The 14,235-nt window shown below is 31.4% G+C and overlaps 1 protein-coding gene across 1 annotated transcript; it reads right to left on the bottom strand.

Annotated features, from left to right (window-relative positions):
* Positions 1-6,061: 6,061 nt before the first annotated feature.
* Positions 6,062-8,354, bottom strand: FEZF1 (FEZ family zinc finger 1). The gene is made up of 4 exons (XM_053719769.1): positions 7,563-8,354; positions 7,326-7,460; positions 6,625-6,757; positions 6,062-6,366 (listed from the first exon to the last, which is right to left on the bottom strand). The coding sequence occupies exons 1-4, from the start codon at positions 8,352-8,354 to the stop codon at positions 6,062-6,064; spliced, it is 1,365 nt and encodes a 454-aa protein (XP_053575744.1).
* Between the last annotated feature and the right edge of the window lie 5,881 nt (positions 8,355-14,235).

Below are 14,235 nucleotides of genomic sequence, written 5' to 3'. Positions count from 1 at the left end.
TGTTTTAATGTTTCTTCACTGTATACACTGTAAAACCATAATTGTCTTTTTAGCCACTAGGGGGCACCTGAATGATGATTAAAGCATTGAATGTTAACCCATGAAGATAATGCAAAAAGGCCAAATCCTTTTGAATGATTAGGTTTCTCATCTAAATATCCCAGTGTCACATAATACATGAGACATTATGAGATTACTGAGATACTTGAGAGGGCACTTCAAGCCAACTTCAGGTTATAATAATGTTGAGGATTCAGTGGTCATTATATAATCTCTGTAGACTTTATTCACAGTTGTTGTTGTTGTAGTTTTTTTTTGCTTTTTCTCTTGGTATGCATTTACACTGTTTTATTATGATATAATAGAACTTCTGATTTGAGGTTAACCTTTTACTAAATAAAAACGTATTATCTAAACTGTATGCCTATAATTGTTATTATTTAATACATCTGGTAGTGTATCAAAGTGAGCATCACCTTTTTGTAATTTCTGTTTAAATATTTGTTTCTGAGAGAATATTTAAAGACTAAAGGTTGGATGAACAACAAATTTTAAAAATGGAAACACTGGGAAATATAAATGCAATGTGCAATATACTTGAGGCTTAAAGGGACAGTATACACTCATTTTCATATAACTGTATGTAATAGACACTACTATAAAGAATAAGATGCACAGATATTGATATAAAAATCCAGTATAAAACTGTTTAAAAACAAACTTAGAAGCTCTCAGTTTAGCACTGTTGAAAAGGTAGCTGGAAAGCCCACTGCAAGTGGGAAATAAGACCTCCCCCTTCTTTTGCATATGAAAAGACCCTTTACACAAATAGGAGCAAGCTGGAGTAGGTATATGATGGTATTCTCATAAAACTTTGGGGCTTGGTTAGGAGTCTGAAAATCAGAGCAATGTTATACTTAAAAAAAAAAAAAAATACTTTATGGGCTATATAAATAGGTCATCTACAAAACATTTATGCAAAGAAAAAAATGAGTGTATAATGTCCCTTTAAGGATTCATGTAGATTTCACAGAAACAAACTTTTAGAAGGGAATTAAAAGGTCGTATTCACTATATTATGATGGCAATGGCAAGTACGCTTTTCAAGATTCTTATTTTCTATGTCTACTATTGCATCTTCACACCAGTTTAAAGCTAAAGTTTGATAGTGATAGATAGATAGATAGATAGATAGATAGATAGATGATAGATAGATAGATAGATAGATAGAAAAAAAAAACACTGTGGTATATTTATTTAAAAGTACTTTATAATCATAATCCAGAAGTTACATAATTATTTATTTTGCTTTTCCTCCAATTGATATTTTATTTAAAAAAACAAACAGATATAAACATGTATAGTTAGTCACATGAAATATGAACAGATAGATAGATAGATAGATAAAAAATACTGAGATGCCACTTAGCCTTTTTTCAAATTACTCTATTTTGCATACATTAGGAAAACAATGAGAAACAAATACGTATTAGTTAAAGCAGGCTATTTTAAAGGAATCTACCAATTATACTGCTTAGTTAATATTTTAACCTTTTTATACAGACATTTTATTTTTTAGGCATTTTACATTATGCATAATTGGATAATAATTTCAGGTGCCTTTTCAAATATATTAAAAAATGCAGAAAAAGGAAAATGTGCTTTAAAAAAAAACATCACTGGCCCCAAAAGTGCTTTATTTGGTTAAAGTGGCTCTGAAGTAATTACTCATTTTAAGGTTATTTTAAGGTCGTCCATTTAATGGGTAATTAAATTAAAAAAAGGCCAATAAAGAAGAAAGTAAAAATAATGGGCTGTATGATTAAATAAGTAAGTTATTATCAATCAAATGAGCCCTGTATATAATGCCATAAATAAATATCACAGATTCACCTGTTATGTTATTAACTTTGTCTTCAAAATCTACATGAAGATCATTACAGAGTGACTTGTGGTCATTTTAATACAGTATATATTATTAATTAATTTTGTAATATGTAATTATAAAATGTCTTCTGCTTAACAGCATTATACAAATAAAGGAATTTTATTTACAGTTGATGATTTATACACAAAGAACACAGTTTTTAATTTTGTTTTGTTATTAATAGTCCCATAGATTAGATTTCTATGCACACAAGTAAATAATTGTTATTATTGATTAAAACCTTTTTTGACTTTTATCTTTAGTAAAGTTATTTATTTTTTTAATTTATTTTTAGAACACACATGTTTTTTTTGATTAATTTAAATTACTAAATTTAATTAATTTGTGAAAATTAAGAAAAAAAAAGTTATTGTTGATACTGAACAAAAAGAGGTATAATCATTAAATTATTATTTTGTCAAAGCTTATGGAACATACAAATTACTATAATTTCATTATTAAAGAACTTAAATAACCAGCATTTTCTGTGTGTCTTTGTACTTTTGTACATTTGTACGTTTGTCTATCTGTAAATTGAATAAAAAAATTCTAGAAGTGTTCTAGCACATGCTCATAAATAAGAACATAACATTATAATTCTTAATTTCTATACTGAAAATATACTGCAAACAAATAGCAAACTAACATTTTTGTAAAAGAGGAGAATTTGTGTAAAAGAGGAGAATTTTTACCTGCCATAATTGTTTGATCATAATCCGCATAGAATATAAAAAAGGCAAAGATAAAATTATGACAATTTAAACATAAAATATTTGAAAAATAATTGACCACATAAAAATGTAAGTAATTCAATATTATTCTTGTTAATTAAAAAATTTAATATATTTTACTATTTAAAAACAAGAAGGAAATGTTTATCTAAGAAATTTAGGTAGAGAAACATTTCTTCATAATATGGTGCTTGCCAACAACTTTTTTACTCGGCAAAAGCAGACCAAAATTAATTTGTGTTTTTATCATTGGTCATTTTATGTTCTATGGAACAGCATTCAGTGTGAAAACCCTAATACAATTGCTGAAATGTTATATAAGTTAGATTGCTAAAGAGACAACTTTATCTAGGTTCTACTAAGGAATCTGTCTGTAAATACACACACACAATGGACAAGTGTATTTTTTGTGGGGTAAATATATATATTTATATATGTTTGTGAGTATGTAGTAGTGTGACAGAAATCCCAGAGACCCAAAGGTTTACAAGAGACAAAGTAATGTCCGTCATGAGTCTCTTATGATTTCAGCCACAATAACCGGCACCAATTAAAAAGAGAGCACACAAGTGATTAGGTGCAGCAGATAGAGGTTATTGTTGTAGTCAAATCCAGCTGTGCATTAAGGAACAGGTGGGGAAATCACAAAAAGGGCAATTGTGGGAGAAAGGAAACCCCCTATTAATAGCTGTAGCAGTTTAAGCAAATTTAAGTAAGGAGGATGAGTCTTTCATCATTAATTGGCAATTAGCAAAGATTCTTTTTTTGTCTTCACTTCATGTGTGATCGTATTCCTCTTTGTCCCTGTCTGCTGCTGCCGTCTGTTCAATGCTTTACTGTGCTCTATGTTTTTAACACCATTCATGCTGGATGGGTTAAATTAAAAATGAGGCTCTTAATTATCAAGATTATTATTACAAATAAAGCACTAAAAAATCCTTAGTCAAAGTATATTATTATTCACCTATTCCCATTACAAAGTCACTACTCAGTAGATAATTTGAGCCTTGCAGTAAATACATCAATTCAATCATTTAAGTACTTAATCGCCATAATTGGAGAGGTCATTGAGCTTTTTCACACATATTATTAGCTATGCTGGTGAATAATATTTCAGTATAATATGCATGTCTATAATATTAAAAAAAGAATAATATATATATATATATATATAGTATATATATATATATATATATATATATATATATATATATTATATATATATATATACTTGCATGTGTGTGTGTGTATATATATATATATATATATATATATATAAATATGTGTGTTGTGTGTGTGTATATATATATATATATATATATATATATGTATGTGTGTGTATATATATATATATATATATATATATATATATTGTTAGTTTAGATAGATAATTGTAATATCTCTATCTATCTATCTATCAGTGCTTATAATAAAAAATATTTACTCTTATTTTTTGCTTGATCCTTGCAACATTTATATAACTTGTTTTCCTACTTGATGTATATATGAATATATGTGTTTTTTAAACCTGTTATATTTGTAGGAAGAGATTTAAAAAAGACAAAAAAAAACACATACAGTTTAACATTATGTTGTATGTATCTCTACATTGCAAAGCTAATTGCAATTACTATGAAACATTTTACTGAATCCGCAACCCAATGGTGTCTTCAGGTTTTCACCTTTGTTTTCCCTTAAAAAAATTTTTAGTAAATCATAACTCATTACTGAAAAAATAATACAGGACTTTACAAGTCAAGATTTTAAAAAAAATCTCTTGATTTAAAAAGATCATTAAAATGAGTTACAATTTTAGTGGCCTTTTTTTTTATTTGAATCAACATTTGTATCTAACTCTAGGGATAGGAAAGTCATATATAATTGAGTTTTAAAATTTCCTTCAATAAATACATGAATTTAAATTATTAATGTACTTTAACATTTTAATTGTTTTCCTTTCATTTTACTCCTTTTGTATGAATATAATTTATCAAAACATATTAAAACTAATTTGATTGTTTTGTAATGTAAATATAATCCTTTTTACTTTTAAAATATTTTTTCTCATAGTTAAAGCAAATACTCAATCCAATTTATTTTATATTCCCAATTTAAAAAATGAAAATAATAATATATATATATATATATATATATATATATACATACACACATATATATATATATATATACTGTATATATATATATATATATATATATCCAATTAAAAGCAAACCTACATGCATCTTAAAAATATTAGCCAATACTTTTTAATGATTATTTTCTAATGAAAAATTAAACCATATTTATTATTTTTTAGTAATTTTCATTGTTGATTATTTTCCTAGTGCTAAAAGCCCTGAATTTCATAACTTATATAGCTCATTTGGCACATTTGATGGAGAAAGTTAATACAACAGGCAGCCATTGAAAAATCTGCACTAATTACCTTACTTAATTAATATCTTTAACAGTTGTTTCTTTGTTTTGGCAAGAGAAATATTGATGTAAAGCTAAACTAGCAGTGAATGATTATAAAGCAGATTGCTGATTAACACATTAAATGTTACAAAGACCTGGGAGTTTTGTATCTTTTAATAATACTATTTTGATTTCAAAATGTATATTTTAATAAAACTATTTTAATTTTAAAACATAACAATGTTTTTAATGGAGTCTTGAGCCACCAATTTATTTTTAAATCATAGATTTAGTATTTTTACTAAACAATTGCCAGTTACATTTCAGAAAAAAATAAATAGTAATATTTCATATTAGCTGTAGCCATATATTAATAACAACCATGATAAATGAATTTATTTTCAATTGCAAGAATAAAACCGCAAACTCATACATTTTTTTTAAAAGACTCTGGCAATATAGCAGATATTTTGGACCAAATTGAAGGGAAAAAAATCACGCATTGGTAACTGTGTAAGACAAACACAACGGAAATATACTTTTTAAGTTCATAGAGATATATATTTACAATAAATATACTTATTAAAATGGTGCAGCAACGATAGATAATACATATCCGAATAAATACATTAGATAAACCGCATCAAGATTATCACCTCTGTAAATCTGAGATGACATTAATGAAGGACTTTTAACAAAACACACCAACATAAAGTTCAATAACAATTGAATAATTAGAGCATAATACTCAAATATTTAATAGGTGCATGCTAAAAAAAAACCTAAAAAAAAATCTGTTGGGGTAAGGCAGGAATCCAGTTAGGATCTGAGTTTCCCAAATCCATGATAACCATTACAGACCCATCCTTGCTTTCCAGTCCAACCCTGACTATTAACTCAATCAGGCTGTATGGCTTCTCCATAGAACACCTTAGAGGAAGAGGAAGCTATATATTTCTCAATGTGAAGAGTACCAGTTCCAGCTTCAGAGCTCTGGGCTCTGGTGTCTGGGAGGATGGTCCCGTGGCTGAAGAAGTAACTCCTCTTGACCAGCTGGACAGGACACAGATTGACCACCACCAGTGTTATCATGCAATTTCCGTACATGTTTTTTTAAGTCAAAGTTTCTGCAAAATCCTTTGCCACAGGTGGGGCAGGTAAAGGGCTTCTTGTCATTGTGGGTATGCATGTGGAAGGTGAGGTTATAGACCTGATGGAAAGCCTTGTTACAGATATTGCACTTGAACTGCTTCTCCCCACTGTGTGTGAGCTTGTGGTTCTTGTAATTACCTGCAATAAACAAGAGCAGTTTGCACTTAATCTCAAGTGCTTCAGCCACAAGTGATCATTTTCCAATAAAATTGCCATGTCTTTCTTCATATTTGTTTTCACAGTAATAAATGCACACTTACAAATCAATAGTAAATACAGTTATTAAGAGGCTTGCTAAACACAGTGGGTAAATTGGGACACTCTTCAAACCTGATCATTTGGAAAATGAAACATAATCTACTTAAAGGGAACAAAACACTAAAGGACCAGCTGTACCTTTCTGATGAAACCCTTTGCCACAAAATTCACAGACAAAGGGCTTGTAGCCAGCATGTATCCTGGTATGTGTGTTAAGAGTGGAACTTCTGTTAAAAGCCTTGCCGCACTGATTACATTTGTGTGGTTTCTCCTATGAAGAGGACAAATTAGCACAAATTATTAATGTATTCCTTACTAAAAAGAGAATTAGGTAATTATGTTTAAAGTGAACACAAATAATTTAAGACCTATTACATAAATGCACATTAACATTTAAAAACAGGAGATACATTGTGTTTTTTTTATTATTCATATAGATATAAAATAAAATGAGAATATTATGTCAGCGCTATATATCGCTAAAGTAGTAGTCCAACTGTTTTCTATATGTAAACCTAAGCAAAATAGCTAGCTAGCTATCCTTTGATCTTTAGGAATCATTTTTTTTAATAAACTGGTTTATAAAGCCCACAATTTTTGCACTAATGATTTTAAAAAATTAGAAACAACTTTAACCAGTTTTCTTATTCTAAGATAAGACAGCCTGCACTTTTTTATGCTCTGCATTATAGCTAAAATATATAAAATGAGTACATCTTACCAGGTACCACAGTGTTTTTCTATCTATCTATCTATCTATCTATCATTCAGTGTGTCTGCCTTCTGTTTATCATTTTACCTACTTCTCAATCATTACATTTTCCCAGTTCACCATGTACCTGTGTATGAATGATCTTGTGCCTGCACAGAGTACTCGCTTGTCTGAATCCTTTGCCACAAATTTTGCAGACAAATGGTCTTGCCCCTGTGTGCACTGGCATGTGTCTGGTCAGGTTGTAGTGTGCATTAAATACCTTCAAAAGAAGAAAAAAAAAGGAGAAACACATTTATCCAGATATACTGGAAGCCAAGAATGACAGCTACAGGTCAGTATAACAAATGTTAATGGTACTAACCTTCCCACAGACTTCACAAGTGAACACTTTGGGTTTGCTGTTTGGTGAGCTGCTGTTGAATTTGGCTGAGGATTTGAAAGAGATCTTTTCAGAAAGTGAGTGTGCGCTTTCCTTCATATAGTGCTGAAACTGAGCTTGAGACAGGTCTTTAAAAGTCACTGCTGAAGGGAACTTCTCTACTGATGGGACCACTAGCTTGTTCCTTTCAGCCAAGTATGATTTGGAGGTTTGATGCAGAGGAGATCCAAGAAAATAAGAGGCAACTGGGTGGATATTGATACTAGCTGGTGGATGACAGGGGCCATCCCCTCTATTAAAGTAACACAGGGCAGCTCCCATAGCATGGAAGGATGAGTGATTTACCACTCTAGGTCTCACCAGTTTGTATTGTTGAATAGGTAAAGCATCTCTTGGAAGATCTCCTTTTAAAGCCAGAGCACAGTTTACCAGCTCATTACAACTGAAGGAAGAGGATGAATCCAGGTGGTTCTTCCTAAGCTCAGCACCAGTGATTCCAATTTTGGGACAATGTTCATAAGCAACCGGTACAAATGGGATCATGCAGGGAATAGAGGCAGAATTAAGGTGAAGCACCTGCTTGTGCTCTGCTTTGGGAACAGACCCCTGCAGGAAACTTGGCACAGGGAGGCATTTTGGTTCTGGAGTCCTTGACATTATTCGTTCAATGGAGAAAGCAAGTGGCTTGGAACTGCTGATCATGTTGCTTCCCTTGGAAATATGTTCTCTTGCTGCAAAGACTTTGGTTGTCCTGTGCTGTAGACTATTGTCCATGTCTTGATTGCACTTGTTGTCTGAAAATGTGATGTCTTTTTCCCACCTTTTCTTCCTGTCACTGATTGGCAAGAAGTGGGACAGTCATTGTCACCAATCTCTCCAGAATCACCATTAACAGCCCAGTGGACAGGTGCCAATCCATTACAGATTACAATGACACTGGGGCAATAACTACTTATTGCTACCAGGCCTGCTCAATGGGAAGTGTTGTGTCAATAACGCAGCAAAGATCTCACCAATCGTTAACTTCCAAGAGGAGAAGGTAAACTAGATAATTGCTCAATTCGTTTCCAGCAGTCAACAGCAAAACTTTTTTTTTTTCCTCCAGTAAACCACTACTTTTATTGGAGATTAAGAGTCACCCGCCCAGAGAGGGAGGAGGCGTCTGCTTCTTTCTTTGCAATCTGTTCAGCAGGCTCAAGGGCCAGCACTGATCTCAGATCAATTTTCCTTTTGGCTTCACATGACATCATCATATTGCTGGAGCTAAATATGGTAGATGTAGTGTGTTTGGGACTAGCCCTGAACTATATTTGTCAAAACAGCCTCCTTAGAATTGTTTATTTCTATGGTTGTCTGGCTCAAGTCCCTCTGATAACTGGCTTGATCCTGCTGTACAGATTATTGTGCTTATAACCAGCATGGTGTCAAACTCTGAGCCTGCTTCTGTTTTACAAAAAGTAATCAACCTCTTTATTTGTACCCATTGTGCTATTCAAGTTTTTCTCTCTATCAGTATTTTAGCTGTAAATACTGATAGATGCTTGTGTCTGTATATCTATCTATCCATCTATTTACCTCTATAAAAAATCTAACACATATATCAATATCTATTTTCATAAATACTATATATTATATAATATTTTATTATATTATAATAGCTATATAACACAAACATTATTTATTTTAATGATTCACAATTAAGGCAGTAAGTATTATTCTTCTGGGGGGGAACTCTTTATGATGATACTGAATTATTTTAGGTTTTTGGTTTCATAAAAACAAACAGTTGCAAAGTTTCAGTGCCCCATGTTAATTATAACACAACTAATTCTAAAAAGAAACTGCCCTTGTAGGTTTTTCTAAAAGAAAAAAAAAGTTTAATTGAAATCCTGCGGCTAGAAGATCTCTGTGCTGAAGCCAAGAAAGCTCTTTGTTAAGTACTATAAGCGGAGAAGGATGTTTGGTACTTGTAAAATCTTCCCACATTGCTAGAGCTTGGGGGGAACCAACACAGCAAGCATCTGCGGGATAAAAATGCAGTGTGTTTGGGGATGTAACACCAATGATTTCAGATCAAGATTTCAAATCACATTAAAATTAAATGTAATATAATCTGCTTTTTAAACCACAGGAAAACCATATGAAAATTATAAGGAACAACAATTTGTCATTTTTATATTATAAAAATGAATTTGAATGAGTAAAACTAATGTTCCTTTATTTTATACAATTACCAATATACATATATTTTATATTTGTCCTTAGGGATTTTTTAAAAATAAATAATGAAAAAATATTATTTCTTTCTTGGTTTTTTTTTGTACTTGGATGGGCTTCCTACATAGCCAGGGCTTGAGCGATCCAACACAACAGGCATCTGCTGGAAAATCATGCAGTGTGTTCGGGATGTCACAACAATTCCAAATTAGGATTTTTCAACCACATTTATTTCAAATATAAATCAAAGAAAATGTTATAAAAAAAAAACAAAAAAAACTATATATATTATACTTTGAGCATTTTACATTATATTGCTTTAATCACAAAAAATATTTTTCTTTTTAATGTTTTTATTTTTTTTATTTTGAATGAATATTACTTTCAACATTTAAAGTGAAACACAAGCACTATATAATAAAATTTTGGTTGTTTTTTATATGTGTGTATTGTGCATACATTATTTGAAGGAACTCATTTTATACGTCACTAAATACAATAAAGTTTGTCTTAATTGTTTATTTACTTTTATTAAACATTGATTATTTAGAGCAAATATATGTTTTTTTATTTAATAATTCAGACAATATGCTAAAAACAAATGCTGTATTATTTGATACCAGCTATACTATATTGAGTACATTTATTTCTATTTCTTGTTATTTTTTCTTTTATATATATATATATATATATATATATATATATATATATATATATACTGTGTGTGTATATATATATATATATATATATATATATATATATATATATAATCTGTACTTATTTTTTAAGGTGCAGTAACATGTAAAACTATCTACGCTACCCACATAATAAATTTTACTTAATGGGAAAAATAAAAAGAGGTGTATTTATTCCTGCGTGATTCCCTTTTATGTTTTTTTATCCTCTCTGATTTTTCTTCAGCCCCAAACAAAAGGGAATGTTGTGCAAGGAACTGAGCAGCAGATGGATCTTAGTTAATACTTTAATTGCTGCCTTTTTACAAGTATCAAATTCACAATGGCATGTTATGTAGCCCAAGTCTTTAGTACCTGTTGGATATTATGAGATTTATCTCCATAAATGGGCATTGTGCCATATGTGGCTCACAATAAGGAAATCAGCTACCAAATAGCATTAAGTATCAATATTTCTACAAAACTCTAAAATATTAAAACAAATACAAGTATATTTTTTATAATCCAGCTATCTAATTAGTAGATTTGGTATATCAAAAATAGCCCAGAAATAAAGTCATTCACTGTAAACTTTTCTTAAAATGTGATTGTATTTTTAATTATTTTTTTCTTGAAAGAAAGTAATTAAACATATTCAACTAATCACATAATGTACACATCACATAATCATAATTTGATTTTACTTTATGTTTTATATATTATAAATTTTATATGTGATGCTAATTTTTCTCTTTTCTGATAACTAATATTAGCCCAAGTTGCCTCAAAGGAAGTCACATTTACATGGCTACATATTTTAATTTTTAAGGAATATAAGGTTTCATATAAGTGCTAGTTTATTTCAATAGAAATTAGACATTGCAACTATGAAATTTATCATACTTTCTTTAACCTGATTTTTTTAATAATTTTTTTTTTTTAGAAAATTTATATTAATTCTTTATCTTTCTGAGTATAATAATTTATTTAAATGTTGTCTTCACTAGAAATTTACCTTTATTTTTTATGTATTTCTTAGTAACTATTATATAAATATTGTTCCAAATTAATTCCACCTCAGTTTACCACCCAGTATGTAACAATGCTTGCTGTAAGTAACTAGGAACCTCTCATTTAGTTATTTGCATTAAAATACTTATAATATGCTTAAACAATCTATAGATAGCTGCATTGTTAGAAGGAATGCATTAAGTGAAGGGTGCTCTGAGACTCAGTAAGCTTTGAAAGAACTGACTCCTGATAAATATTTCTCTAGTGTCTATTGGTACTTATTCACTTAAGCTGGAGAGAGAACTAAGCAATAGGTAAATCAACTCCATAAAAAAGTATAGGATTTAAAGATTTTTTTTGGAAGTTTTTTTTTTAAATTTTTATAAAATAGAGTTAGTGAATTTAAATTATTGTTTAATGACAACATACAATTTAGACTATGTCTCTGCATTTTATAAATTACTTTCTATTGCAATACATACAGATATGCACACCTAGACATTAGACGTTATGCTTTGCAATTCTAAACCAGCTGCTAGGGAGTGTTCACCACCCTCATTGTTTTATTTATCTACCTGTCTATCTATCTATCTATCTATCTATCTATCTATCTATCTATCTATCTATCTATATATATATGTAGTATGTATCAGCAATAAAGCGCTGCTTTGCAAAATATCTGAATCTAAAATAAATGCTCTAAAACCATATTAACTGTTATTTTGTTAGCAAAATGTGCATTGTTTTGCAGTCCAGGGGCACACACCTTAAAAATAAATTAAAGGCAATATCTATCTATCTATTTATCTATCCATCTGTATGTCTGTTTATCTATCTACACTATATGGCAACTGAGCATCACACCTATATGAGTTTGTTGGACATCCCATTTCAAAACCATGGGCATTAATATGGAGTAGGCTCCGCCTTTGTAGCTAGGACAGCCCACACTCTTCAGGGAAGGATTTTTGGACTGTGTCTGCAGGAATTTGTGCCCATTCAGCCAAAAGAGCTTTTGTAAAGTCAGGCACGGACAAGAAGGTCTGTCTTAAAATATGTGTTCTAATTCATCTATTTGCTGTTCAATGCGGGTGAGTCAAACCATGTCTTAATGGACTTCACTTTGTGCACAGGTACACAATCATGCTGGAACAGGAGAGGGCCTTGCCCAAAACTGCAGCCATAAAGTTGGAAGCACCTGATTGCATAAAATGTCTTTGTATACTGTAGCATTAAGATGACCCTTCACCCTGGAACTAAGGGGCCGAGGTGAAAACCTGAAAAACAGCCCCAGACCATTATTTCTCCTCTACCAAACTTTACAGGAGGCACTATGCATTCCAGTAGGTACAATTCTCCTGGCATCTGCCACACCCAGATTCTTCCATCAGACTGCCAAATAGGGAAGCCTGATTCAGCACTCCAGATAACATATTTCCACTGCGCCAGAATCCAGTGGCGGCTGCCACATTGTACATGTTAATGTAAGGTTTGTGTACAGTTCATGACAATGGAACCCTTTTCATGAAGCTCCAGATGCACAGTTCTTGTGCTGATGTTGCATCCAGAGGCTATTTGTAACTCTGTAGTGAGAAATGCAACAGATGATAGGATATTTTTATGCACTATGAGCTTCAGCACTCAGCTATATTCGCTCGGAGCCTTTGCCTGGTCTAGCACTTTTTGGCTGGGATGTTGCTGCTCCTAGATGTTTCAGCTTCACAATAATAACACTTGCAGTTGACCGGGGAAGATCAAGGAGGGCAGAAATTTCACAAACAGACTTGTTGTAAAGGTGGCATAACAATCCCACATTTAAAGTCACTGAGCTTTTTAGTAGGACCCACTTTCTATCCTTTTCTGGATCTGTCTACATGTCCAACTATGATAAAGCTATCCATGTCTGTCTGTTTTTTTTAAAGAAAATATCAATTACAGGAAAAGCAAATAAAATTATTGGGTTTGTGATTATAAATTACTTTCAAATAAATATATCACAGTGTTTTTCTATCATCTAACTATTCATCGGTATATCTATCTATCTATCTATCTATCTATCTATCATCTTACTATTTATCTGTATGTATGTCTGTTAACTATTTATCTACATAACTGTTAGTCTTTCTGCCATCTATCTATCTATCTATCTATCTATCTATCTATTATCTATCTATCTATTTGTCTGTCTGTCTATCAATCCATCTCTCTCTCTCTGTCTATCTTTTTACCTTTCTATCTACATGTCTACCTATCACCTAATTATCCATCTGTATGTTTTTCTGTTATCTATTTATTTATCTATCTATCTATGTTTAGAATCTAACTATTTATCTGTATTACAGGGCCGCTGCAATCTGGATTTCGTCCCTATCACTCCACAGAGACAGCTATTGTTAAGGTCACCAACGACCTTCTTACAGCTAAATCAAAAGGCGACTTCTCTCTGCTTATCCTCCTTGATCTGTCCGCAGCCTTTGACACTGTCGACCACCCTCTTTTGCTCCAAACCCTCCAATCCTTCGGCATCTGTGACACAGCCCTTTCATGGCTCTCTTCCTACCTGTCAAACCGTACCTTCAGTGTAGCCTTCTCTGGGGCCTCCTCTGCCCCGTCACCACTTTCTGTCGGAGTACCGCAAGGCTCTGTCCTCGGTCCCCTTCTCTTCTCAATCTATACGTCATCACTAGGTTCCCTAATTAAGTCCCACGGTTTCCAATATCATTTGTATGCCAATGACACCCAAATCTACTTCT

The sequence above is a fragment of the Bombina bombina genome, chromosome 6 (genome assembly GCF_027579735.1).
Source record: "Bombina bombina isolate aBomBom1 chromosome 6, aBomBom1.pri, whole genome shotgun sequence".
Lineage (NCBI taxonomy): Eukaryota > Metazoa > Chordata > Amphibia > Anura > Bombinatoridae > Bombina > Bombina bombina.
This window is presented reverse-complemented; position numbering and strand designations above follow the sequence as displayed.